Source organism: Pogona vitticeps, chromosome 5 (assembly GCF_051106095.1).
Source record: "Pogona vitticeps strain Pit_001003342236 chromosome 5, PviZW2.1, whole genome shotgun sequence".
NCBI classification, from domain to species: domain Eukaryota; kingdom Metazoa; phylum Chordata; class Lepidosauria; order Squamata; family Agamidae; genus Pogona; species Pogona vitticeps.
The window spans coordinates 191,567,665-191,594,086 of record NC_135787.1 but is presented as its reverse complement, the minus strand read 5'-3'; the positions used below and the strand labels follow the sequence as shown (position 1 = coordinate 191,594,086).

The 26,422-nt window shown below is 45.8% G+C and overlaps 1 protein-coding gene across 1 annotated transcript in view; it reads left to right on the top strand.

Moving 5' to 3' along the window:
• The window catches only part of PLXNA4 (plexin A4), a 635,072-nt gene that overhangs the window by 546,806 nt on the left and 61,844 nt on the right, over positions 1 to 26,422 (top strand). Inside the window, exons 18-23 of the mRNA XM_073002484.2 lie at positions 1,154 to 1,393; positions 2,587 to 2,733; positions 4,303 to 4,537; positions 6,088 to 6,230; positions 15,887 to 16,155; positions 21,957 to 22,023. Coding sequence (XP_072858585.2) covers positions 1,154 to 1,393; positions 2,587 to 2,733; positions 4,303 to 4,537; positions 6,088 to 6,230; positions 15,887 to 16,155; positions 21,957 to 22,023 — 1,101 coding nt within the window. The remainder of the gene's footprint in view (positions 1 to 1,153; positions 1,394 to 2,586; positions 2,734 to 4,302; positions 4,538 to 6,087; positions 6,231 to 15,886; positions 16,156 to 21,956; positions 22,024 to 26,422) is intronic.

Here is a 26,422-nt window from a genome sequence, read left to right as displayed (position 1 = left end):
TAAATAACCTGCCTTTTCAAATATAGGCCAATAATTAGGGTCCTTCAGCAGCAGGAAAAGAACATTTTCCCAGACATCTGACAGAGCAGATCAACAAAATGAAGTGGCTTTCATTGCCCGCACGAGGAAGAAATGACATAAAAGGAAGATAAGACGAGAAAACAGCAGTGGCGTACCTGTAAGCCGAAGCTTTTCTGTGGCATGAAATAAGTTCAAAATAGGCCACGTGCGTGGGAAGGTCATCGTCGGATCCTCTCTCTGCCATCATGTACGCTCATAATCCGGGGAATGAGATGGATCAGAAATCATGAAAGGCTACCCTATATATTTCGATTTAGAAGAGTGGCTGCTTTTGGCAAGTCCAGGGGACCAAGTGGGGGGGGCACATAAACTGCCCAAATGCCCCTTCATTCCAAAACGGAAAGAAAGAACAAAGGATTTCAATGGTATGAAATCCATACCCAGCTCTGAAACATGGGGATATTAGGGTGTTACACCGTCTGAAGTGGTCTAGGACCTATCTAAAGGGCTCATGGCTTGGCCTTCAGGCATCCAGACATGGTAGCGTGCTGTTCTTTTGCTGGAAGAATACTCTTTGGGGGGGGGGAGGCACACTTTGTATCCCTGACTGGGAAGTCGAGCCCATTGATGTCCTTGGAAATGTGTTGCACTACAACTCCTATCATTATCATGTTTTCAGGGCATGATGGCATTTCTAGCCCATTGCCTCTGCAAGGGATTACCTTCTGAGGGAGGTTTGATGACGATAACTGTGTGCAGTCCAGTCGATTCTGAGTTCCTTGCCAGGGTTTCCTAGGGATTAAGTATGCAAAAATGGTTTTCCATTCTTCTGGGGTTGCTCTGGGAGTGTGCAGCTTGCCCAAGGTCACCCAGGCTGGCTCCACAGCCAGGTGCTTCTCCTCACTGAGCTATTGTATGAGGTCTGGAATGGTAGGAGGTCTCCTGCCTTGGGCAGGAGGTTACATAGAAGACCTCCAAGGTCCCTTCCAACCCTACGACAATTCTATGATTCTATTCAATCATATTGTTTTACATGCCGTTATGTGTTTCCTTTGTTTTTCCTTGATGGGATTCCCTTAGACCTTCATCCAAACTGTAATTGTCCCTCTTCCCCCATGAATGAACCGTTCAGGTTTGTGAAGTGCAGAACGACACGGAGATGATCTGCCAAGCACCAGCCCTAGCGGTGGATCCCAATAACCAGTCTGATCTGACCGAGCGTCCAGACGAGTTTGGCTTCATCTTGGACAACGTCCACGCCTTGCTGATCCTCAACAAAACCAACTTCACCTACTACCCAAATCCTGTCTTCGAGGCTTTCAACCCCTCTGGGATTTTGGAGCTGAAACCAGGAACTCCTGTTATTTTAAAGGTACACACAGGGGAAAACTGATGGTTCTGGGTAAATTTTAGCCTTTACCAACCATGTTCAAGTCCTTTCCAAATCAACTGTAGGGGCGGGTGAATTCATTTTGCCTTTATTTGGAAAATGCATTGATTTTTTTCCCCAAGTAGTCTCAGAAATGCTTGGAAAAGCCTTTTGTCTTTCTTTTGCTTTTCCAAGGAAGTAGAGGGGGAAGTCAAGTGTAGAGATTTGCTCCAGTTCTTCCTGCCAACAAACATAACTTTGTGAAGACATGGGACAATCAGCAGAAGCTTATTGAATTCAACAGGTCGTTTTAGACCTCAGAGCTAGTAGAGTCGTTTCCAACAATGTGTAGAGTTCTCTATCTCCCAATTACTTCTGTGTTGAGAGGGATTAGAAAACTGCATATCTTTTGAGGCTCAACAGGACATGATGGCCCTGAGAACTGCCTGATTCAGAACTTGGAGAAGTTACCGTATTTTTCCACGTATAAGACTTAACTTTTGTCTAAAATCTTTAGAATAAAAATTGGGGGTCATCTTATACATGGCAGTAAGCTGAGGAGAGAACAAAAATAAGTGGAAGGGAAAGCAGGGATCAAAGTGATCCTGCAGGGCTTTGATCCCTTTCCCTCTACATTTGCTAAGTCCTACTTAGATTTCTTACTTTTGGATTAGAAAAGTGGGGGGCGTCTTATACATGGGGGGTCTTATACACAGAAAAATATGGCACTTTTTTGGACTTCGCTGTCCAGACGTCTGCCAGACGGTGTGACCAGTGGCTGCTTTGATCCTACAAGAGATACATGAATGAGCAAACTCGTCAAGGGTCTCTGATTTCGACCTCAATGCCCATTCCAATGTGCATCTGTGTCGGACTGCAACCCTTCCTACTCTCCACATTGTTGGTGTGCGTTTCCATGAACTAAAAAGAATGTACATGGAACAAAAATCATGTTAGTCTTCCGGAGACGTATTTAGAGAGCATTTCATGATTGAGAAGTCATAGTTGCACACAAGAAATGTGTTTAATGCTCTTAAGACCAAATATGAAAGCAAGCAAACTCCTCCTGCAACCATCACACACAAATCAGCACTTAAGAAACACCCTTTTCTAATGATGGATTATCTGAAATTTATAGTTCAGGCCTGTGCTATATCCATCTGTTCCTTTCTGTGACTTTGTTTCTCTCAATGCAGGGGAAGAACCTGATCCCACCGGTGGCAGGAGGGAACGTCAAACTGAATTATACAGTGCTGGTCGGTGAAAAGCCCTGTGTGGTCACTGTTTCGGACGTGCAGCTGCTGTGTGAGTCCCCGAATCTCACTGGGCGGCATAAAGTGATGGTGAGCAATGAGTGACGTTTAAACGTACAGCGGAGCAAAAAAAATGACTACGGTTCTTCTCAAATAAAAGTTTAATTACAGGGATGTCATTACTACCCATCAAGTAGCAAAAATTTGTCCTGGCAGCAAAGAAGATTCGTGCCAAGCATCAATAACCCTAAAGAAGAAGGGACGTTTTAAGTGAAATTGTGATTTGACAGTGCAACGCATGTTTGATGCTGTCATTGATATATTGCAATGACCTATGGTTTTAAGCAATCAATCAAGAAATTAAAGTAAAGTAAATAAAAGCTGGATTCTGAGAAAATCATGTTCATGGGACACTGCCTATTTTCTCTTCTTCTATGAAAGACATTTGCTGGCTTTGACAAATTTTTTCCAGTTCTGTTTGTGGCAAATAGAGATGGGCAAGACCTTGAAAAATGATAGTTTGTGGTTTGTGGAGAATGAGTGCAGGGAAATCGCCCCAGAGGGAGACCACAGCTGCGATACTAGGAGATCTGCAAGCGGGATCTCCTAGTAGGTCTTAGGAATGGACCTCAACTGATAGGAAACCTTGACCTCTGAGCATTCAGCCTGGAGGGAGGCGGTGCAGCACAGCCTCTCCCAATTTGAAGAGACCCTTGTCCAGCAGGCCGAGGCAAAGAGGCAGTCCTGAAATGGCAAACTCAGGGAACTGGACAAGGGGCAGATTGTGTTTGTCTTCAGTGTGGAAGGGATGGTCACTCCCGAATTGGCCCTCTCAGCCACACTAGATGCTGTTCCAAGACCTCCATTCAGAGCATGTTTCGTTTTCAGTTCTTGCTTGGTGGGAAAGGGGGTTAGCTGCTCCTGTCACACCACCATACTGCTGCCACGGCTGCACTACTAGCACTGCCATGATCAGGAGCCTGTACACTGGCCCTGTGCAGGCAACCAAACCCCAACTGATCGCCTTGATCCGCTAGGAGGCGGGGGCGTGTGCAGAAGGCGGCAACCGGCTTCCCTTCTGGGAATCTGGGCACTGCTTCTCCACAGGCACCCAATCTCCTGCCGATCCCCTCGATCAGCTGAACTGGAGTCACAGGCTCTGCTCTTGGAAAGGGAGCCAGCCTGCTTTCCCTGACGATAGGGGCCAAGTCAGTTGGGAGAGCAGGTAGGAAGCAACTGGGGCAGTGGGAAGGGGGAACGGGTGGGTATATCCATTTTGCCAAAGCAAAATGAAGTGCTGAGGGGGGGGGGGAGTTTGGTGCTTCCTTTTGGCAAATCAGGATCCCTGAACTGCATCGCAAACCGAACCACAGACCAAAGTTTGCCAGCTTTTCTGGTTTGAAGTTCAGTTTGTGCAATGAGTCCAAACCTTGCCTGCTTCCATAAAAGCGATGCTCCAAAAACTGCGAGTCTGATTCAGCCACTCCACTGGCTCCTTCATTTTCAGCAATGTTCCTCAGAAGCAGAAACGTTGTTCTGCTGGTTTATTGTGAAAGTAGAGAAGTTTGAGATTTTTTTAGCTACCGTCAGATTCTGTGCTCGGCAAGGAATTTTTTGAGCTCGTCCCTTTTTTTTTCTCCCCTCCTTCCTCTCCTGCAGGCTCGTGTCGGAGGGACAGAGTTCTCCCCAGGAATCGTGAACATCTCCCCGGACAGTCCACTCAGCCTTCCCGCCATTGTGGGGATTGCCGTGGCAGGCGGGCTGCTCATCATCTTCATTGTGGCCGTGCTCATTGCTTACAAGCGCAAATCGCGGGAAAGCGACCTCACGCTCAAACGTCTCCAGATGCAGATGGACAACCTGGAGTCCCGAGTAGCCTTGGAGTGCAAAGAAGGTACTTCAGATGGGAAAGGGGTCAGGAGGATGCAGAGAACCTCCCCGTTGTATGGGGTGCATATGTGTGTGTAGACATGGTATGTCTGCAAATCTCACTGCCTTCTAGAATAAATTAAAATCATAGAATAGAATAGAATCATCGTAGGGGTAGAAAGGTCCTTGAAGGTCTTGTAGTCCAACCCCCTGCCCAAGGCAGGAGACCTCAGACCATCCCAGACAGATGACTATCCAATCTTTTCTTGAAAACCTCCAGCAAATTTTTTTCCCAAAGGGTATCTCAATGTGAAAAGACATTCTTTTTTGCTGCGGACAAGAATCAATGTGGATAGCTACATCCTTACCGAAAATGATGTTTTGTCCCAAGTTGCTCATATTAGTAGAGAACTTCCCAGTTTGTCCTAAATTGGGATGACTGCTGCTTTTTTTTAAGAATGTGAAGCCCTGGATGGGTTTCTTGCATCTTTCTTCACAATGTGCCCAATTTACCTTCTCTCTGTGCGTGCACTTTGCTTTTGAACTGAAAAGTTCACAGCAATTTGGAAACAATTTGGTTTCAGCTATAGGAGTGAACTTTCACAGATCTCAGAAATTCCTTTCCAGGAGGTCTCCTCATGTTGAGACCCCCTCAATCAACAGTTGCTTAGACTCACTCCAAGCCTGAGCAAACGAGCCAACAGTCGTAGGTTGGGGTGGGTGAAAGTCCAAAAATGTAACAAATGCAGAAAAGCTCCTCCAGGGAGGGAACTCCTGGAACATTTTCAGAGCAAGGTAAGTGTGATTACTTTATCTAGAGCTCCAGGAAATTCCTCACTATCTTTCCTGTCCTTTTTCAAAGAGCTCAGAGCAATTGATCATTATAGGAACATTGCTCTAGGTTGAGCTAAGAGGTGTTAGCTTGGAGCGCCATAGTGAATTTCATGGGTGAGTTTGTATTGAAGCTCACAACTAGAGATGGGGGTATTTGTATACGAATATGAATATCCACCCCAAAGGTGCAGATAACAAGGGTCTGGCCCCTGGAGCCAGACCGACCACTCCTGGCAGAAGGTGGGAGGACGAGCCTCTCTGCCAGGTCGAAGAGTGGCTAATGCATTGCAGCTCTGGGGTGATAAGAAGGGAGTTCGGAGCCCGCAGCAGTGGCAGACAGGTGAGTGGTCGGTCTGGCCCCGTGGGGGGGAGAGGACCCTTGTTATCTGATGGATACCCCTATCTCTACTCACAAGACTTTGGACAATGATGGAGACTCCATATACCGTAGCACCCTGGAATTCATACTTTGACATTGGCCAGAATCCTATTCTCTTACATGATTGCATAAGGGAAAACATGCCTGAAATTATGTTGATTTTCTCAGCTGCCCGTCCTGCGGCCCTGTGTCCATTGGTGGTATAAACATGAGCTGCGTATCTGACAGAATGACAAATAGCAAGCCAAGGGAGGAAAATACTTGCCTAATGCTAACACACATGGGTTTCCCCAATACAGCGTTGGCCTCTGAGTGTTTCCTTTTTGGCAATCCAGCTTTGTTCATCTCTTCCCCTACCGCAGCTTTTGCTGAACTACAGACTGACATCCATGAGCTGACCAGTGACCTAGATGGAGCAGGGATCCCATTTCTGGATTACCGGACGTACACTATGCGGGTCCTCTTCCCGGGCATTGAAGATCATCCTGTGCTGAGAGATCTGGAGGTAAGAGGGCTTCTTAAAAAGATCACCTGCCTTCACACTTTCCCAACATCAGGGGCTTTTCCAGGGAGTCTTCTCTTCTCATGAGATGGCCAAAGGATTGGAGCCTCAGCTTCAGGGTCTGTCCTTCCAGTGAGCACTCAGGGTTGATTTCCTTCAGAATGGATAGGTTTGTTCTCCTTGCAGTCCGGGGGATTCTCAAGAGTCTCCTCCAGCACCACAATTCAAAAGCATCAATTCTTCAGTGGTCGGCCTTCTTTATGGTCCAGCTCTCACTTCCATACATTGCTACTGGAAAAACCATAACTTTGACTATGCGGACCTTTGTTGGCAAGGTGATGTCTGTGCTTTTGAAGATGCTGTCAAGGTTTGTCATCACTTTCCTCCCAAGAAACAGGTGTCTTTTAATTTCGGGGCTGCTGTCACCATCTGCAGTGATTGTGGAGCCCAAGAAGGTAAATCTGTTACTGCCTCTATATCTTCCTCTTCTATTTGCCAGGATGTGATGTGACCAGTGGCCATGATCTTCGTTTTTTTACGGGGGTTTTTTGAAATTGTTTTATGTTGATGATCATAAATGATCCTTAGCAAAGCAGGATCAAGTTTCAGGGAGAACTCTTTGCTTTCTTGCTTGAAAAAGGGCTTCACGGTCAAAGCCATGGGCCACGGTAATGTCCACAGATATTGGGGATCCTGAGTCAAGTATGCAGGAGTTTCCAATGATGTTGGAGATCCTGGAAAGTGCAATTCCTATGACTCCCGGAATCCACTTCTTGGCCAGCCGTGTCACCGTCAAAAAGCATTTTTGAATGAAGTTCCTAAGCAAGTGGTGACAGGCGGGGGTGACGCTTGCCGTTGTAACGCCTACAAACCACTTCTTATTGCATCAGAGCAGAAGTAATCCAGTGGTGCTCTGGATTAGCAAGATCAGCCGACAGGTCCCATCATCAACCAAGAGACCCAATGTATTTTTTCACAAAGTGCAAGATTTCTACATAATATGCAAAGTTCTATATTCTTCTCTTAGCTTTCTGACATCAGAAAAAAAAACACACACACAACTCAGCCATGTAAATTCAGTGGCAGTATGGAACTAGTAAAACCATGTCTACATTATTCATTCATTCATTCATTCATTCATTCATTCATTCATTTAACTTATATGCCACCCACACTACCCAAAGGTCTCTGGGCGGCTTACAACGATCTCACTTAGATATCCAGTGTAGTGTAGTGGATAGAGTGATGGGACCAAGACTCTGGAGAAGAGGGTTCGAATCCCCGTTCGGCCGTGGAAATTCATTGGGGGAGTGGAACTGGCAAAACCACTCCTTAAATATCTCACTTACGTAGAAAGCCCCGTTAGGCCTGCTCTACGTCAGTTCTGACATGATGGCACAGGACACACACGAATGTCGCACTTACCTACAGAACCCTACTAGGGTCAATATACATCGGTTCTGATTCGACAGCCCATCCCTAACCCTTTCACTGGTGCTTTCTTGATTTTTCCTCCCTTTACCAAGCTCTACTCCCTGGAAGTCCACAATTCTCTTGTGCAGTGGTTGGTTGGTTGGTTGGTTGGTTGGTTGGTTGGTAGGTAGGTAGGTAGGTAGGTAGGTAGGTAGGTAGGTAGGTAGGTAGGTAGGTAGGTAGGTAGGTAGGTAGGTAGGTAGGTAGGTAGATAGATAGATAGATAGACAGATAGACAGATAGACAGACAGACAGACAGACAGACAGACAGACAGATAGATAGATAGATAGATAGATAGATAGATAGATAGATAGATAGATAGATAGATAGATAGATAGATAGATAGATAGATAGATAGATAGATAGATAGATAGAAAGAACTTTATTACAGTCAAAGACCAGCCACAAATAAAACATCAAAATATATAAATATACAGTGTGCAGTGAACACTAGGGACAGTTACTTCTGGGGGGGGGAACCTGTTCATTTAACCCATTCCCTTTTCCTACCGCTGAACTGAGGGTTGGCAGCACACCTTCTGGAAAGGAGCCATAACTCTGTGGCTTGATAAAAGAAATCTAGAGGTGTAGCATCATAGGGGTACAGGAGACTGGCTTGTAATTAAGGATGGGGGAAGAAAAATAATACTCACTGAATTCCTCTTTCTCATCAAACGAGGCTGCCTTGATGAAAGGAGTCCTGAATTAAGAATTTCCAAAGCCTACAGACTACATCCCAAAATTACATCTTTTGCTTAGCAGCTCAAGAGGATTTTAGCCATAATGCTGAAGGAGTCTGGAAGTTGCTTGGATGATGCTTTTGCGCTAACTTTTCCAGAGTGGCAGTGGGATTCTGAATTGGCCCTCCACCAAAGTAACTTTCACAAGTTTGGGAGAGCACAATGGATAGGACTACCTCAAAGGTCTACGTCTCTGTTCTATGTTCTATGAACCAGATGTAGGTTTTCTATAGAGCTTATGGGTGAGAACCACCCTGGAATTTATGAACCAAAACCATGTTCCCATCATAGCTATGGGAAATGCCAAGAATACCAATAAAATTCTGCATAGCTTAGAGGGTTTCCCATATAATTGATCATTTGCAGCTACCAAGTGGGGGGTTTCTGGAAAAGGTACAGAGGTAGACAAAGACCGCTCCCCCCCCCCCCAGGTCAACATGTGCACAATTTTGCAAAATGTCTCATCTGGTGGTCTACGCAAGACTTGGATTGTTTCTTATTCATTTATTTCTTATTCTGTTATTTAAAATATTTTTACCCCACCTTAAAAAAGACCCAAATCTGTTTACAACAAGGGAAAACAATATGTAAAAACTAAAAACAGTGAGTATACAAATATTTAAGAAGAATTAAACAAGGGTTCTATTAAAAATGGTTTATAAAATCAGTACTAAAAACACACTTAAAAACAACAGAGTGTTACATACAGCACTGATGTTACCTGTCTGTCATGGGTTTGGAGGGAAAGTTCCATCCTATGGGGAGTGGAAGGCGGGACATCAGGAGGAGGGGCTGTACTGTATATATATGTGGAGCTTGTGTGGAGAAGCAAGGAGATGAAGCAGCAGCTGGGAAGAAGAAGCTGGTGTGGGAGTCTGTGTGTCAGACAGGGTACTACTGTGTGTCAGTCATTACCAACCTGATAGGTTCAGGTGTCTGTTGGTTAGCCAGAACTGATAGGTTCAGGGTCTGTGCTTCAAGTTAAGTGTTCTGTGTGAACCAAACTGTGTGCATGTATGAATGAGACTAAGCCACGTTACTATATCTTATTCACTTGATCCTTTTATTTTTCCCTGTGTGTTATTTAAATAAACCTTACTCTTTTATTTGTTAAAAATCCATCCCTGGTCTGTGTGACTTCTTATAGGGAATGGTTGGTGGCAGCTTAGTGAAACTGTGGCATATCCCAGTAGGTCTGGGTTTGTCACATTGATTGGTGTCCAGCGTGTGGGATACGACTGGTCCAGTTGTCCAGTGGTATAGCAAAGCCTTGGCAAGTGTGCCCAGAGCAAGGGGGGTCTAGTCAGGGACAATCTGAGAGCACGTAGGTAATCTTCTAGGTGTACCTCACGGGGAGGTGCACTAGTAGAAGAACGTGTAACCTCAGATTGGGGGCTAGATTAGGGAGGCAGCCTGTTTTGGCGGGAAAAAGCTGAGGCAAAATTGTAAAGTAGAAGTGAGTTAGCCTGCCTGCTGAGAGGCCCAGCAGAGGGGGGTAGACTCTAGCTCGCAACTGTTGCAAGTTAGTGCTGAAGGACAGCAGCAATCTATAGAGAAAGCTGGTTCTGAGGCAAAAGAAAAAAAAAAGTGGTCGCTTTATTTTGAGGCTTGACTTTTGAAAGCAGCCTGTTCTGGGGGGGGGATTATGCCCTTGACTCGAAGCCAAATGGCAGAAATGGGTGAAGTGAAAGACTCCCAGGTTGACCAAGGTTCTGAGGATGAATTTGGCTCAGTGCAGGGTGACAGCACGGGAGAACAAAACCCAGAACTCAGAAAAATACTCCTAGCCCAACAGCATGAACTGAGGGTGAGGGAAATGGAGGAAAGATTAGAGAGAGAAAGAAGGGAAGAAAGGGAAAGGCAATTTGAAATGGAGCAAAGGGAAAGAGAGAAACAAAGGCAATTTGAATTGGAATTGCAGAGAGAGAAAATGGCGTTTGAGTTAAGAAGATTGGAACTGATGAACCAGAACAATAATAATAATAGGGATTCTGAGGGAGGCCAATTGTCTAAAGCTGACCTGAAGAAATTCCCTGTGTACCACAAGGGAGATTGTCCTGAGGTGTTCTTTTCCCTAGTGGAAAGAGCGTTTGTGGACTTCTCAGTAAGGGAAACTGAGAAGATGACCATCATGCGATCTTTAATCAGTGGTAGCCTTGCTGAAGTTTATTCAGAGATGCCACAGGAACTGATGAAAGATTTTGCAGAGTTTAAAAAACTGGTGTTTGCCAGACATGGGATAAATGCGGAACAGCTGAGGCAAAGATTCAGGTCAATCACCAAGAAACCAGAGCAGACTTTTACCCAAGTGGGGGCCCAATTGGTGAGGCTGCTAGAGAAATGGCTATCTCAGGAGGGGACAGAGACCTTTCAGCAGCTCAAAGACTTGATAGCGCTGGAACAGTTCTATTCAGTCCTGCATGGGGAACTGAAATTCCAGGTGAGGGAAAGGAAACCGAAATCTGTGGCAGAAGCAGCCGAGATCGCAGATTTTATTTCCCAAATAAGAAAGCCCTTGGGTGAGGGGAAATCTGTAGGTAAACCCAAAGAAACCTACAGCAAGTACTCTCAGGGACCAGGGAAAAACCAGCAAGGGGGAGGGGCCCATGGTGAAGGGAAGCCCTCAGACATGAAACCAAGACCTCAGATTTTGGAGGGAAAACCAAAACAAGATGAGAGAGACTCAAAATATAGCAGAAAATGTTATTTCTGTCAGGGAAAGGGCCATCTAATCTCAGAGTGTGAGAAATTAAAGCAGCTAAAAGGAATTGTGCCTCAGGATTCGAGTGGAACCAAGCCAAAAGCTGTGTTCTGTGTCCAGAAAGAGCAAGGCTCATTGTCACTGAGGGAGCCTGTTGCCATGACTACTCAATCTGGAACAGCTACATCTGCTGATCAGGCTGAGGAAAATGGTCCTCTTGTGGAGGTCAAGCGATGCTTGCTCGTGAGAACAGATTCTCAGTTGTTTGAAACAGCAGGGGTGGACGTAGGAATACTTGACCGTCAGTATCGGGGGCTGCGGGACACTTGTTCCCAGGTGACCCTGTGCCATCCAGATATTATTCCTAGGGAGTATATAATCCCAAATGAGAGCATGAAGGTGGCAGGGATTGAGGGGCAGGTGATCTCACTGCCAGTAGCGGAGGTACCTGTGAATTTTCAAGGCTGGAGGGGAGTTTGGCGGCTAGCGATTTCATCGACTCTGCCAGCAGCCGTGCTCGTGGGAAATGACCTGGCTGAACATGTGAAACGGGTGCTAGTGATTACACGTTCACAAGCCACCGCGGGGACAGTTCAGGGGGGTAATGATGAGCCAGAGACGGAAGCAGAGGGGAGTTCAGAAGCTGTGGTGGAAACCTTGACCACAGACAGCCGATTTGGCCAAGAGCAAAAGGCAGACGCCACTCTCCAAAAGTGTTTTGAACAGGTGACTGATGCCCAGCTAACACCTGAAACCCCAGTGAGATTTCTAGAGAAAAAGGGAATTTTGTATAGAGAGACCCTGAGGAATATCTCAAAAGGGGGAGATGGAATCAGAAGTCAGCTAGTGGTGCCTGAAAAGTATCGCCCCATGATCTTACAAAGGGGGCACTCTGACATGTTTGCTGCGCACTTAGGGGTGAACAAAACACAGCAGAGAATCACACAGAATTTTTACTGGCCTGACATAGGGAGGCAGATCAGGGAGTTCTGTAAACAATGTGATGTGTGTCAAAGGCAGGGGAATAGCCGCGACAGGACCAAAGCAAAGTTGTGCCCTTTGCCTGTGATTGACACTCCGTTCAAATGCATAGGGGTGGATATTGTGGGACCTTTGCCCAAGGCCACAAAGAGGGGGAACAGGTTCATTCTCACCATTGTGGACCATGCCACGAGGTACCCTGAAGCCATACCCTTGACTAACATTGAAACTAACACAGTGGCAGATGCCTTGGTGGGGTATATGTCCAGGATGGGATTTGCCTCAGAAATAATCACAGATTTGGGAGCATCATTTACTTCGAAGCTCATGAAGCGCTTATGGCAAATCTGTGGAATTAAGCACAAGGAAACCACTGCCTATCACCCTGAAAGTAATGGGTTAACTGAGAAGTTCAATGGGACTCTAATGCGCATGATTAGGGCTTACTTGGCAGAGAATCCAAACAATTGGGACCAGAAGCTGCAATCCCTTTTGTTTGCTTATCGATCAGTGCCACAAGCCAGTACCGGGTTCAGTCCATTTGAACTTTTATTTGGGAGAAGGGTGAAAGGGCCCCTTGATTTGATCAAACAAAATTGGGAGCAGATCACCCAGGATGACCCACAAGACGTTGTGACATACATAGACACCTTAAGGAATGACCTAAAGAGAAACCTAGAGCTAGCAGCAGAGACCCTGCAAGCTCAAAAGGTCAGAAAGAAAGCTTGGGATGACCAGGAAGGCAGGGAGAGGCACTTTAACCCAGGGGAGGGAGTGCTTTGGCCTGGGCTCTGTAAAGAGAACAAACTGCAGCTGGGTAGCCCAGAAATAAAATACTTGGGTCACATAGTAGGGGGAGGAGTGATAAAACCCCTCGAGGCCAAGATAGAAGCAGTTAGTGATTGGCCTAGACCCAACACCAAGAAGAAAGTCAAATCATTTCTTGGGTTGGTGGGCTACTACAGAAAGTTCATCCCGAGGTTTAGCGAGATTGCGGCTCTGCTGACCAATCTGACGAGGAAGAAGGCTGATGACCGCATCCCGTGGACCAGCGACTGTGAGGAGGCGTTCCAGAGGTTGAAGCAGGCGCTCATCAACTATCCAGTGCTGCGTGCTCCAGACTTCGACCGGGAGTTCATCATCTACACCGATGCGTCTAACAGCGGGGTAGGAGCAGTTCTTTGCCAGGAGGATGAGAATGGTGACCAGCATCCAGTGTCCTACCTGAGTAGGAAACTCCAGAAAGGTGAGAGACATTTGGCAACCGTGGAGAAGGAGTGCCTGGCAATAGTCTACGCGATCCAGAAGGCCAAGCCTTACATCTGGGGAAGACATTTTGTTCTGTGCACTGACCATTCACCACTGCAATGGTTAAAGAAAATGAAAACCCACAATAGCAAACTTATGAGGTGGGCTTTAAACTTACAAGACTATGACTTTGAAGTGAAGGTGGTCAGGGGGTCAGTGAACTGTGTTGCTGACGCCTTGCCAAGAAGACCTGAAGAATGAAGACGGCGAAAGAAACATGGACTATGTATATATATTGATGACAAAAAGTTAAATGTACCTGTTTTTTGAACTTGGTTTGTATGAATAAAGGTAACTTGATGTAATGTATATGGTAAATGTTTAAATGCCTAATTGATATGGTTAACTTAGAATGTAAGTATAAGTAAGTATGGTATTGTATGTTATTATATGACTGTTTTTGTTTGTTTTGGGTCCAGGTTGTTTTTTGGTGAAAAGCACCTTAGCTTTCCCCCTACAAAACAACTTATAAAGAGGGGAGGTGTTACATACAGCACTGATGTTACCTGTCTGTCATGGGTTTGGAGGGAAAGTTCCATCCTATGGGGAGTGGAAGGCGGGACATCAGGAGGAGGGGCTGTACTGTATATATATGTGGAGCTTGTGTGGAGAAGCAAGGAGACGAAGCAGCAGCTGGGAAGAAGAAGCTGGTGTGGGAGTCTGTGTGTCAGACAGGGTACTACTGTGTGTCAGAGTACCAACCTGATAGGTTCAGGTGTCTGTTGGTTAGCCAGAACTGATAGGTTCAGGGTCTGTGCTTCAAGTTAAGTGTTCTGTGTGAACCAAACTGTGTGCATGTATGAATGAGACTAAGCCACGTTACTATATCTTATTCACTTGATCCTTTTATTTTTCCCTGTGTGTTATTTAAATAAACCTTACTCTTTTATTTGTTAAAAATCCATCCCTGGTCTGTGTGACTTCTTATAGGGAATGGTTGGTGGCAGCTTAGTGAAACTGTGGCATATCCCAGTAGGTCTGGGTTTGTCACACGAGCACAACCATCTATTTAAAAAAAAAACACCTTTCAGGCTGACTGTCACTAAGCCGCCCAGAGTGGTAGAATATACCAGATGGGTGGGATATAAATCAAATAAACTAACTAACTAACTAACTAACTAACTAACTAACTAACTAACTAACTAACTAACTAACTAACTAACTAACTAACTAACTAACTAACTAACTAACTAACTAACTAACTAACTAACTAACTAAGGAAAAGCCTGCCTTGAAGAGAAAGGTCTTGGCCTGCTTGTAGAAGGAGAACAGAGATGGGGCCAGGCTGGTCTCCAGTGGGAGGGAGTTCCAAAGTCCAGGAGTAGCCACAGAGGAGGCCCTCTCCTGGCCTTCAGATGCAAATGTGAAGGTGGTGGGACTGAGAGGAAGGCCTTCCCTGATGATCCTAATGCCTGGGCAGGTTTCATCGAGGGAGATGTGGTATTTGAGATAGCTTGGACCCAAGCTGTTCAGGACAAGAAGCATGCACTGCAAGCAAAGGATGATTGCCATTTTCTTCTAACGTTCAATGATCATTTTCCATTTGTCTTTGTAAGTTTAGAAGCCCCCATGGAAAAGGCCCTCCCCAGCTCACATAATCACCTTGCTGATCATGATGGGATGGCCTCTCTGATCCTCATCCCAGCACATGGGCCAGTTTCTCTATTTGTAAACATCATAGAGGCTCTAAGGCGGTGATTCCCAACCTTGGGTCCCCAGAGGTTCTTGAACTGCAGTTCCCAGAAGGCTTCACCCCTCACTGTGCTGGCCAGGATTTCTGGGAGTTGCAGTCCCAAGAACCTCCTGGGACCCAAGATTGGGAACCCACTGCAAGGTTGGGCAACAGGTACTTTCTTGATATTCCTGGCTCACAAGTTCCTGGAACCCCAGCAAGAACAACCCCATGATCACGGATGATGACCCTTCTGGTGAGACCATTTCTGGAGGGCCCAACCTCCCTCTCTTCACTGTACAGTGGTGGCTCGCTTAACGGCGACAATCCGTTCCAGGAAAATCGTTGTTAAGCGAAAACGTCATAAAGCAAAAATAAAAAGCCCATTGAAAACTGTTCAATATGTTCCAGTGGGCTAAAAACTCACCGTCCAGCGAAGATCCTCCACACGGCAGCCATTTTCAGTGCCTGTATAGCAAGGAATCCATCCCTAAGCACAGCGGCGAGCCATTTTAAGCACTCGGTGGCCATTTTGAAATCCCAACGATCAGCTGTAAAGATCGTCGCAATGTGAAGAATCGGTTCCCGAAGCAGGGAACCGATCATCGCAAAGCGAAATTCCCCCATTTAGACCATCGTTTTGTGATCACAAAAGCGATCACAAAGACGTCGTCGTGAAACGGATTCGTCGTAATGCGGGGTAATTGTAAAACAGGGTACAACTCTATTAGGTGTGACCAGTGAGTTAAAAAAAAACAACACCCAATGTTGTGTTTATGACAGGTCCCTGGGTATCGGCAGGAGCGGGTGGAGAAGGGCCTGAAGTTCTTTGCCCAGCTCATCAACAACAAAGTCTTCCTCCTGTCCTTCATCCGCACCCTGGAGTTCCAGCGCAGCTTCTCCATGCGAGACCGGGGCAACGTGGCGTCCCTCATCATGACGGTGCTGCAGAGCAAGCTGGAGTACGCCACCGACGTCCTCAAACAGCTCCTGGCAGACCTCATAGACAAAAATCTAGAGAGCAAAAATCATCCCAAGTTGCTACTTCGGAGGTAAGTAGCCGGGCCAAGCCATGATCTAGCAGGGAAGGTTGGGGGCCGCTTCAGATGCTTGCTCATGCGGGCTGCTGGGTGGATCCACTATTGCATGGGGGCCGAGCAACCATCAAAAGAACAAAAAAAACTTACAAGCTAGTGCCATGCTAAGCAGCACTGGATTTGGAACTGCTTTGATATGGTGCAGAGAGAGATTGTGTCTATTTCAGCTGGATCCTGATGGGACTAGATTTGCCTGCAGAGGTTCTGAGTTTGCATTTGGAAAAAGATCACTCCCTAATGGAGTCCCCAGCCTCCCCAGTTACCTTCAGGATGATGGTGACGATGGCACGTTTGCATGTCCATTAGTACCTCCAAGAGCTACACAATGACAATAAATAAAAATTAGAAATTAAATGTAGATAGTAAGATTTGTTGTTGCTCAGTCGTTTAGTCGTGTCCGACTCTTCGTGACCCCATGGACCAGAGCACGCCAGGCCCTCCTGTCTTCCACTGCCTCCCGGAGTTAGGTCAAAGTCATCTTGGTCACTTCAATGACACTATCCAACCATCTCGTCCTCTGACGTTCCCTCCTCCTCTTGCCCTCCACTCTTTCTCAACATCAGGGTCTTTTCCAGGGAGTCTTCTCTTCTCATGAGATGGCCAACGTATTGGAGCCTCAGCTTCAGGATCTGTCCTGAAGATAAGAACATCTGATCTGTCCTGAAGATAAGAACAAAATAAGATAGTAAGATAAGAACATCCAATTCTCAATGAAAACATTTACAACTCATTCTCAAACTGGACATGACAAATAGGGTCCAAACAGACTTTATAGCATAGGTCCCTAAAAACCTTGGATCCCCCAGATGTTCTTGGACTGATATTCACAAAAGCCTTCACCCCTCGCTGGGCTGGCCAGGATTTCTGGGAGTTGTAGTCCAAGAACATCTGGAAACCGGGAACCACCATTTAAGGTAGTTGAGGTTAACAGGTTTGGTTTCACTCTAATGATAGATTCCTTCCCTCCAGAAGTTGCCAATTAGGCTGTTTCCATTTACTAAGTCATCAGCAGATAAACCTAGGATTTGATGTGGAAGCTTTGAAGGAAGCTTTGAAGGACAGAATCTTCAGGGGATAAACATCTCATCATCTTCTAATGGCAAAGCTACCATTTCCTCTAGTTCAGTCTCCCCAGCTCCCTTTGAAAAGGCCGTGGTGAAGACGTGGCATACTTGGTTCCTCCTAAATACATATATAATAAATATTTGCAAATGTTCTCATCCTTAGTGGGAAAGGGTCACTTGTTTGAAACCCCGCTGAAATATTTGTCCATTCCTGTGAGGTTTTTCAATAAGAAAACTCCCATACTTTTTCTTATTATCGTTGTTGCAAAAACTTCATATTTTGCCATAAGTCTGTTGAGCAACCCCCAGGAAGGTATCAGACGTAGGGAGAGGTGGAGAAAATGCCTGCACTGAGGATAATGTCTCTACCTCCAGAGGGTGATCATGGTGGAGACAGATGATCAGGGTCACATGCCTGCCTTTCTTGCTTAGATTGGTTCTCTCCGGGATGACGTCGCTTCCTTTCCACCCTCTGCCATCCTCTTTCTTATCTCTCCAAGGATATAGTTGGCTGGTAGCATCTCCAAAGTGGTCTTTCTGCCCTTGGAACTGTGGCCCTCCAGATGCTCTGGAGTATTGTTCCATAATCATTCAGTGGCTAAGGCTGATGGGAGTTGGAGGCTGACATCAGCTGGAAACCCATAGTTGTCAACTCCTTCTCTAGCTGTGTGTGTTATGCGCCATCAAATTGCTTCCAGCCTATGGCAATGACATTCAAATGGTCTTGTCACTAACAACCCTGTCCAAGTCTTGTACATTAAGGGCTGCGGCTTCCTTCTGCTCTAGGTGAAGTTCCTGGAGCTTTCTCTTTTGACTCTAAATAATCTCTGAAGCTTAACTGAGCAGAGCATATCCATGTCCGTCTTAAAATATCTGCAGTTCTCTTCACCTCTGATGGCTCAAGGCAGAGGGCATTTTTCAAAAATGTAAAACTGCCGTGAGTTATAGAGAGGAGGTATGTGTGTATGTGTTTGTTTGTTTGAAGGATTGTGTAAAATATCCACATTTTAGTTCTCAGCATTTTGAGACCCGGAGTCTCTTTTGCATCTCCTGTTGAGGTTGCATTCCAGCTGGTGAGAGGTATCTCCACAGCATGCTTGCTCCTCTACATAGTTCACTTTGCCAAGACAAAATCTCGACGCTTCAGTGGTCTATCTGAAGCTTCGTTACAGTCCCAGAGGAAACCGACATTTCTAAGAGCTTTATACTGCTACAAAATCCAGACTCTCTTCCTGGACTTCAGAAGAAGGGCCTGAGATTCATGGCAGCTTGAACAGATGTTGGTATTTTCCTGGAAGTCCTTTGTCAGACCACTGGAGAAAGGGACGCCAGCTGTGCTCTTTGCCTGGATGGATTTTCTGTCACATATACGAATAGAATCTTCTTCTTTTTGTGTCTCTGTGCAACAGCTCTTCTATGTGTAACTGAAATGATTTTTTCCTAAAGGACCATGAGACTCAGCAGGTCACTCCTTGGCTTGGACTAGAACAGACCACCTCGGAAGGAGAGCTGAGTTATCTGACAGACTGTGCCATTGCATGGATATTTAAGCTGACTTTTGAAAGTTCATGAGAATAAGTGTTAGCCAGACAATTATCTTCTCCATATATTTTCAGTCTGTCCTTTCCCACCAACTCTTCAGAGCGATTCCTGCGGCTTAAATCTGTCCTCTGTGCATGGAGAAGTTCTTTCTTCCTTTCTTCCTTCCTTCCCTTCCTTCCTTTTTCTTTCTTCCTTTCTTCCTTCCTTCCCTTCCTTTTTCTTTCTTCCTTTCTTCCTTCCTTTTTTTTTCCTTCTTTCTTTCTTCCTTTCGTTCTTTCCTTTCGTTCGTTCGTTCGTTCGTTCGTTCCTTCCTTCCTTCCTTCCTTCCTTCCTTCCTTCCTCCCTCCCTCCCTCCCTCCCTCCCTTTCATCCTTTCGTTCTTTCGTTCTTTCATCCTTTCTTTCCTCCTTCCTTCCTCCCGTTCTTTCCTTCCTCCCGTTCTTTCCTTCCTTCCTTCCTTCCTTCCTTCCTTCCTTCCTTCCTTCCTTCCTTCCTTCCTTCCTTCCTTTTCCTTCCTTCCTTCCTTCCTCCCTCCCTCCATCCCTCCCTCCCTTCCTTTCTTCCTTCCTTCCTTCCCTTCCTTCCTTCCTCCCTCTCCTCCCTCCCTCCCTCCCTCCCTCCCTCCCTCTCCCCTTCCTTCCTTCCTTCTTCCTTCCTTCCTTCCTTCCTTCCTCTTTTTCTTTCTTTCTTCTTTCTTTCTTTCTTTCTTTCTTTCTTTCTTTCTTTCTTTCTTTCTTTCTTTCTTTCTTTCTTTCTTTCCTTCCTTCCTTCCTTCCTTCCTTCCTCCCTCCCTCCCTCCCTCCCTCCCTCCCTTTCATCCTTTCGTTCTTTCGTTCTTTCATCCTTTCTTTCCTCCTTCCTTCCTCCCGTTCTTTCCTTCCTCCCGTTCTTTCCTTCCTTCCTTCCTTCCTTCCTTCCTTCCTTCCTTCCTTCCTTCCTTCCTTCCTTCCTTCCTTCCTCCCTCCCTCCCTCCCTCCCTCCCTCCCTTCCTTTTCCTTCCTTCCTTCCTTCCTTCCTCCCTCCCTCCCTCCCTCCCTCCCTCCCTCCCTCCCTCCCTCCCTCCCTTCCTTCCTTCCTTCCTTCCTTCCTTCCTTCCTTCCTTCCTTCCTTCCTTCCTTCCTCTTTTTCTTTCTTTCTTTCTTTCTTTCTTTCTTTCTTTCTTTCTTTCTTTTCTTTCTTTCTTTCTTTCTTTCTTTCTTTCTTTCTTTCTTTCTTTCTTTCTTTCTTTCTTTCTTTCTTTCTTTCTTTCTTTCTTTTTCTTTCTTTCTTTCTTTCTTTCTTTCTTTCCTCCCTCCCTCCCTCCCTCCCTCCCTTCCTGTGTTTAAATTCAGCGCAGTTTAAAAGCGAGTCATTCCTGCCGCCCTGCAGAGTTTGGGCTGCTCAAAGGAACACATCTCTGTTTCAGTTTGTTTTACTTCCTCAGAACTCAACTTTGTGCTAATATAAAGCTAAGACACAGCCTTCTTCATAGCATTTTGGGTGGAATGAGTCTACCATCTGCTCTTGAAGGGCCAGCTGAGTATCTCGCACTCCCTGCCTGCTTACCCAGCATGGTCAAAGTGAGCAAGGCCATGTTCATTCAACTGGTGTACTGAGAAATGGCTGAACTCTTGAGAGCTGTCAGCAGCACTGCCTGGATGCACGTCACCTTCTCTTCTCCATGCAAGGAAAGTGAGAGGGGAGCAACGGCAGCTTCTCCTGTCTCTTTCTGGAAGAGACGAACAGAGCCTTAATTTGAGGGTGTGGCTCTGATCATCCCCAATACCTCTTGCAATGTATGATAGGACCACATTTTCTCTGGCTGGCCTACCCAGGACTGCCAGAAAGACGCACAAGTGGGTCCTCGATCAAATCAACCCTGAACGTTTTTGTGTGTCTTTTAGAGACCTCTAATGGGTGTGATTTCTATCACCACCAAATCTGCCATTTTATTTAGACGCCAGCTTGTTATTTTTGTGCCCAGTTCATGGGGAATAAGTTTCAAAGGGGTGGCTTCAACTCTTTAATAAAAAGATTAGTTACATCAAAGTTTGTTTGTATACATGGTATATAAATAACAGGTACCTATGAATGATTTTTTTTCCAAAAATGAGATTTAAGACAAATGCCGTGATCATTATTACTCAAATTTTGTAAATACTACCTCTTACAGTTACAAAATATTTCTAAATAGTATCCAGGAAAATCCAGACCCTGGTAATGTGGAAAGGCAATGAATAAATACTAGGACATTACCATAAGTATACCAGGCCTGATTTTGGAAGCCAAGCAGGATTGGGCCTGATAATACTTAGACGGGAATCTTCAGGAATACTAGGGATCCCCAGGTACAACTGGGGAAGAATGCAGGCTGAAATTCTGAAGAGCTGTTGCTGCTGGTCAGAGTTGACAATATTGGCTTAAATGAACCGCATGTATGTTGCCCTTTTAAAATCCCCCACTCACTCCCTTCCCTGTGACTGCCTTACAGAAGCCGATTGGGAGCTGACTCACTATGACACAGCTTTCTGAATGAACAAACATGTTTTATTTTGTTCCAAAAATGAGATTTAAGACAAATGCCGTGATCATTATTACTCAAATTTTGTAAATACTACCTCTTACAGTTACAAAATATTTCTAAATAGTATCCAGGAAAATCCAGACCCTGGTAATGTGGAAAGGCAATGAATAAATACTAGGACACTACCATAAGTATACCAGGCCTGATTTTGGAAGCCAAGCAGGATTGGGCCTGATAATACTTAGACGGGAATCTTCAGGAATACTAGGGATCCCCAGGTACAACTGGGGAAGAATGCAGGCTGAAATTCTGAAGAGCTGTTGCTGCTGGTCAGAGTTGACAATATTGGCTTAAATGAACCGCATGTATGTTGCCCTTTTAAAATCCCCCACTCACTCCCTTCCCTGTGACTGCCTTACAGAAGCCGATTGGGAGCTGACTCACTATGACACAGCTTTCTGAATGAACAAACATGTTTTATTTTGTTGTGGGTTTTTCGGGCTCTTTGGCCCTGTTCTGAAGCCAAAAGAGCCCAAAAAATCCACAACAACCATCAGATCCTGGCCATGAAAGCCTTTGAGAATACATGTTTTATTTTGTTTGTGGTTTATACTGGTAATTTTCTGTTCCCCTCCATTTTGTTTTAGGACGGAATCTGTTGCTGAAAAGATGCTCACCAACTGGTTCACCTTTTTGCTCTACAAATTCCTCAAGGTATGGCAAAGTAGTCTTGGCAACATTCTCAGACTTGTGCAAGGAAGGGTCTGAAAAGGAGATTCATTGGGTGGGTTGCTCTCTTTATTTTCTTTGATAGGTTTGGCTTCTTTGCAATGTGTATGTTGCCCTTTTAAGAAGTTTGTGTCTATTGCCCTTTTAAAGTGCCCCACTCACTCACTCCTCAGTGACTGCCTTAGGAACATAGTTGTACTTTCTTCTGCTGGTTGGAAAAAAAAGAGGGAGAAAGTAAAAAAAATAAAGCTTCCAGCGTTGCTGATGTCAGAAGTGACTACCTCTCCTTTCTGCACTGGTCAGATATTTGTGATCACAGGAATGGGGTCTTCCCAGCGTACTTGAAATATAAAAAAAAATACCTTCTTGGACTTGGACAAGGACCACTTCAGAGTGGCATCAAAAAGACACAGGGCAATTTGGCCCCAATCTTTGTTGCCTTTACTTGGAGATGAACATTCCTACCTTTAGCGTTTGTTGGCTTCACTACATTACCCAAACTGGTTAGAAGTAATCTTCAATACAGTCAGTCCTTTGAAATGAATGGGACTTGTTGGTCACAACAAACATGAGACCCATTCCTTTCAATGGGTCTACTCTAGGTCGGACTAATACTAGATTTTCGCTTGCAGTATGGAGAGAAAATTGTCTATAGGCTGAGACATTTAATCTTTTTCCTTGTGTATTTGGAAAGGCTGTACAACTTTTTTTCAGGGCTTGTACACTGAAATAGTTTTTACAAAGCTATTGATAAACATCAGACTGATGCATCCTTAGATTTCCAGTTATATTTACCTCAGAATCAGATAGCCTCAAGAAATAATAACGTACATCCTGACCAGAGCTTGGGAATTATGGGAGCTGTGGTTTTAAAAAAGAACTTTTGAAAATCTCTACCCCCTATCCTCATCAACCAAAACTGCTTCCATCATCAGTTAATCAATGCTTGGCAGCTTGTTGCACAACAGAGTAAAAGTTTAGTGTTCGTGTGAGGTGCCAACGAAGTCTGGATACTCGTTTTTACTCATTCCCAGCTGACATCAGAGACCACTGGATCAGCAGGAAGGTGTTTGCATGTGTTACGCCGTCTCCCCTCCCAGGTGTAGCTTGTTCTTCATGTATGATACCACAAAGACCTGGTGTTGGGTTTTGGCCCTAAATTCTTAGAAGAGGGGGATGTGGCAGGTCTTTTAACCCAGTGGGGAATGGGCTGACAGAGTCAGCATGCCAGGACCCTCTGACTACTACAATATCATCATGCACCACCACTCCAGGACATCTGTTCCCCTGGAACGTAGCTGCATTCATTCCCTATATGGGCCCAAATCCTGTTGCTTGGTGTAGTATATCACTCTAGCGTAGGCCCATCGAATCCATGGGGATTTCAAAAGCCAACTGCTCTATAAGTTACATTCATTCAGGAAGCCTACTGTAATTGTGACTTACTATGCTAAGGTAAGGGACGTGGTGGCGCTGTGGGTTAAATTGCAGAAGCCTCTGTGCTGCAAGGTTGGAAGGCCAGTCGTCATAAGATCAAATCCACACAACAGAGTGAGCTCCCGTCGCTTGTCCCAGCTCCTGCCAAGCTAGCCATTTGAAAGCATATAAAAATGTGAGTCGATAAATAGTTACCACCTTGGTGTGAAGGTAACGGTGTTCTGTGTCTAGTGTCTCTGGCCACGTGACCACGGAAACTGTCTTTGGACAAACACTGTCTCTATGGCTTGGAGACGCAGATGAGCACCGCAGCCTAGAGTTGGACACGACTGGACTCAATGTCAAAGGGAACCTTTACCTGTGCTAAAGTAAGTTGCTATTAGAGTAGGCCCCTTTGAATCAATGGAACCGATGGAGATTCCATTGACCAACTCTCAGTTGATTCAATGGGCTGACTCCAGTGTGATTTGTTACACTAAGCAACAGGATTTTGACCATGATATAGCTGGGAGAAGGCCCCCAGCTGGAATATTCTAATGATGTTGTGATCTCTCTCTCCCTCTCTGATAATGCTAAGTCTTTTAGAGTAGGCTTATCTTGAACGGGGCGGGTGCTTCAACCCATTAGCTTTACAAAAGCCCTAGTTCTGGTGGAGAACAGAAAGGATTCATTGATATGGATCAGAGCAGCTGCCTGCAGTTTTTGACCTTCCCTGGAGTTACAGCTTGGGGGAATGCCTCAAGGACATTTAGCTGAAATGGGAACTATTACCGTTAAAAAAGAAGAAGAAAAAGAAAAATACTAGCCACTGAATCCCTGTACCAGAGATTAGAAAACTTGTGAGGTTTTCTGTTTGGTCACCTTGTGCCAAGGAGTTATGGGACCTGTAATTAAAATCGAACACCGATGTTGTTCTTCCCTGAAACCGACCACAGCTCCACCGCTTGGCATAGGTCTTCTTGTGTAGATCCAACCTTGCACATCTGTTAACGCGGACAACCAGTCAGGTCATCGCTTGTCCCAATGGTGGCAATTCACAGCACACACATACAGAGAGAGGGAGAGAGGGAAAAAGAACTAAGCGCTGTCACAGCGCCTGGATTTCCATGACCAAACGTGCCACTAGCGGCCAGGGACTAGCATCTTTCTCGCGACCAATTACTGCCGACGCCGATGCTGTTTCTGAAGCCTGAAAGGCTTTAAAACGCTCTGAGTAGACCTCCTCCAACCTCTTGTGATCTCTTACCTTTTGCAGCAGGAAAAGTTTTGAAGGGCCCCGGAAGGTCGATTTGGTGGCTCTCCTACTATCAGATTCCCATTTCCAGCTGAAAGTGGGGGGCGAGAGGGAGGTGAGAAGCTTTGCTCTCATAATAGGCTATTTTATTTTTTTCCCCTCCACTCGGCTTCTTGTCTTCCTGCCTTTCGCCCGAAAACGCCGGCTGATAAGGGCAATAGGCAGCCGCGCCGAGGCAATATGCTGCCGGGAGATAAGCTAATTAAGTGGCAGGCAGGTGCCGGCGTTGAGTCAAGGCCCCACTTTGGCTTCGGGGCTGAGGAACCGGCGTCTTCTCGGGGATTTGCGGAGGACGAAAAATTGAAACAGCCCAGCGAAATGGGCAGGAAGAGGCTCCTTAGAGGCCAGCCTGCAATCCCAGGAGGGAGAGAGAGAAAGCAGGGGCAGTGGAGAAAATGGACCGTGGGGGAACCAGCCGCCCAGCCCTGTTCCGGCTTGGGGGCTGTTGAGGGAAATCATTGATTAAATTTGAAATCCACGTTGAACATTGAAAAGGGGAGTTACACAGGGACCAGACAGAAAGAGTCTAACCTACAGCTGCGGGTTTCAGCCAGTGGCCCGTATGCCATTAGCAGGATAGGGAGGCAGCCAGGGATGGATCATCAGAACTTCGGTATGGGCTGTCAAGTTGGCCTCTGCTTATGGTGACCCTGTGAATGGTGTGTGTGTTTAGTTGTTTAGTCGTGTCCGACTCTTCGTGACCCCATGAACCAGAGCACGCCAGGCCCTCCTGTCTTCTACTGCCTCCCGGAGTTGTGTCAGGTTCATGTTGGTTGCTTCGCAGACACTGTCCAGCCATCTCATCCTCGGTCGTCCCCTTCTCCTCTTGCCATCACACCTTCCTAACATCAAGGTTTTTTCCAAGGACTCTTTTCTTCTCATGAGATGGCCAAAGTACTGGAGCCTCAGCTTCAGGATCTGTCCTTCCAGTGAGCATTCAGGGTTGATTTCCTTTAGAACTGATAGGTTTGTTCTCCTTGCAGTCCAGGGGATTCTCAAGAGCCTCCTCCAGCACCACAATTCAAAGGCATCAATTCTTCGGCGGTCTGCTTTCTTTATGGTCCAGCTCTCACTTCCATACATCACGACAGGAAAAACCATAGCTTTGACTATTCGGACTTTTGTTGGCAAGGTGATGTCTCTGCTTTTCAAGAAAAGCAGAATGGACCATTGGCAAAATGTCCTTCTTCAACAGCCCTGCCTCAGGTCTTGCACACTCAAGCCTGTTGGTGTCAGCCCATCTCACGTTTGGTCCTCCTCTTTTCCTGCGGCCTTCAACTTTTGCCAGCATTAGTGTCTTTTCCGGAGAATCCTGCCTTCTCAGGACGTGCCTAACGTAGGACAAGCCTCAGTTCCGTCATTTTTGCCTCCAGAGATAAATCAGGCTTGATTTGATCTGGGATCCACTTGTTTGTCTTTCTGGCCACCCAGGGCATCCTGAAAGCTCTCCTCCAGCACCACATGTCAAATGAATCAAGTTCGCTTTCTTAGCTGTCTAGCTTTTGCACCCCTATATGGTGGTTGGAAATAGGATCGTGTGGATGATCTCGGTCTTCCTCTGCAGTGACACTTGATCTAGCAGGACATGGAGGCAGCCTTGGTGGGGCAGAGGGTCATCCGAACTAGAGCTGTGTAAAATGGTGGTTCTGGACT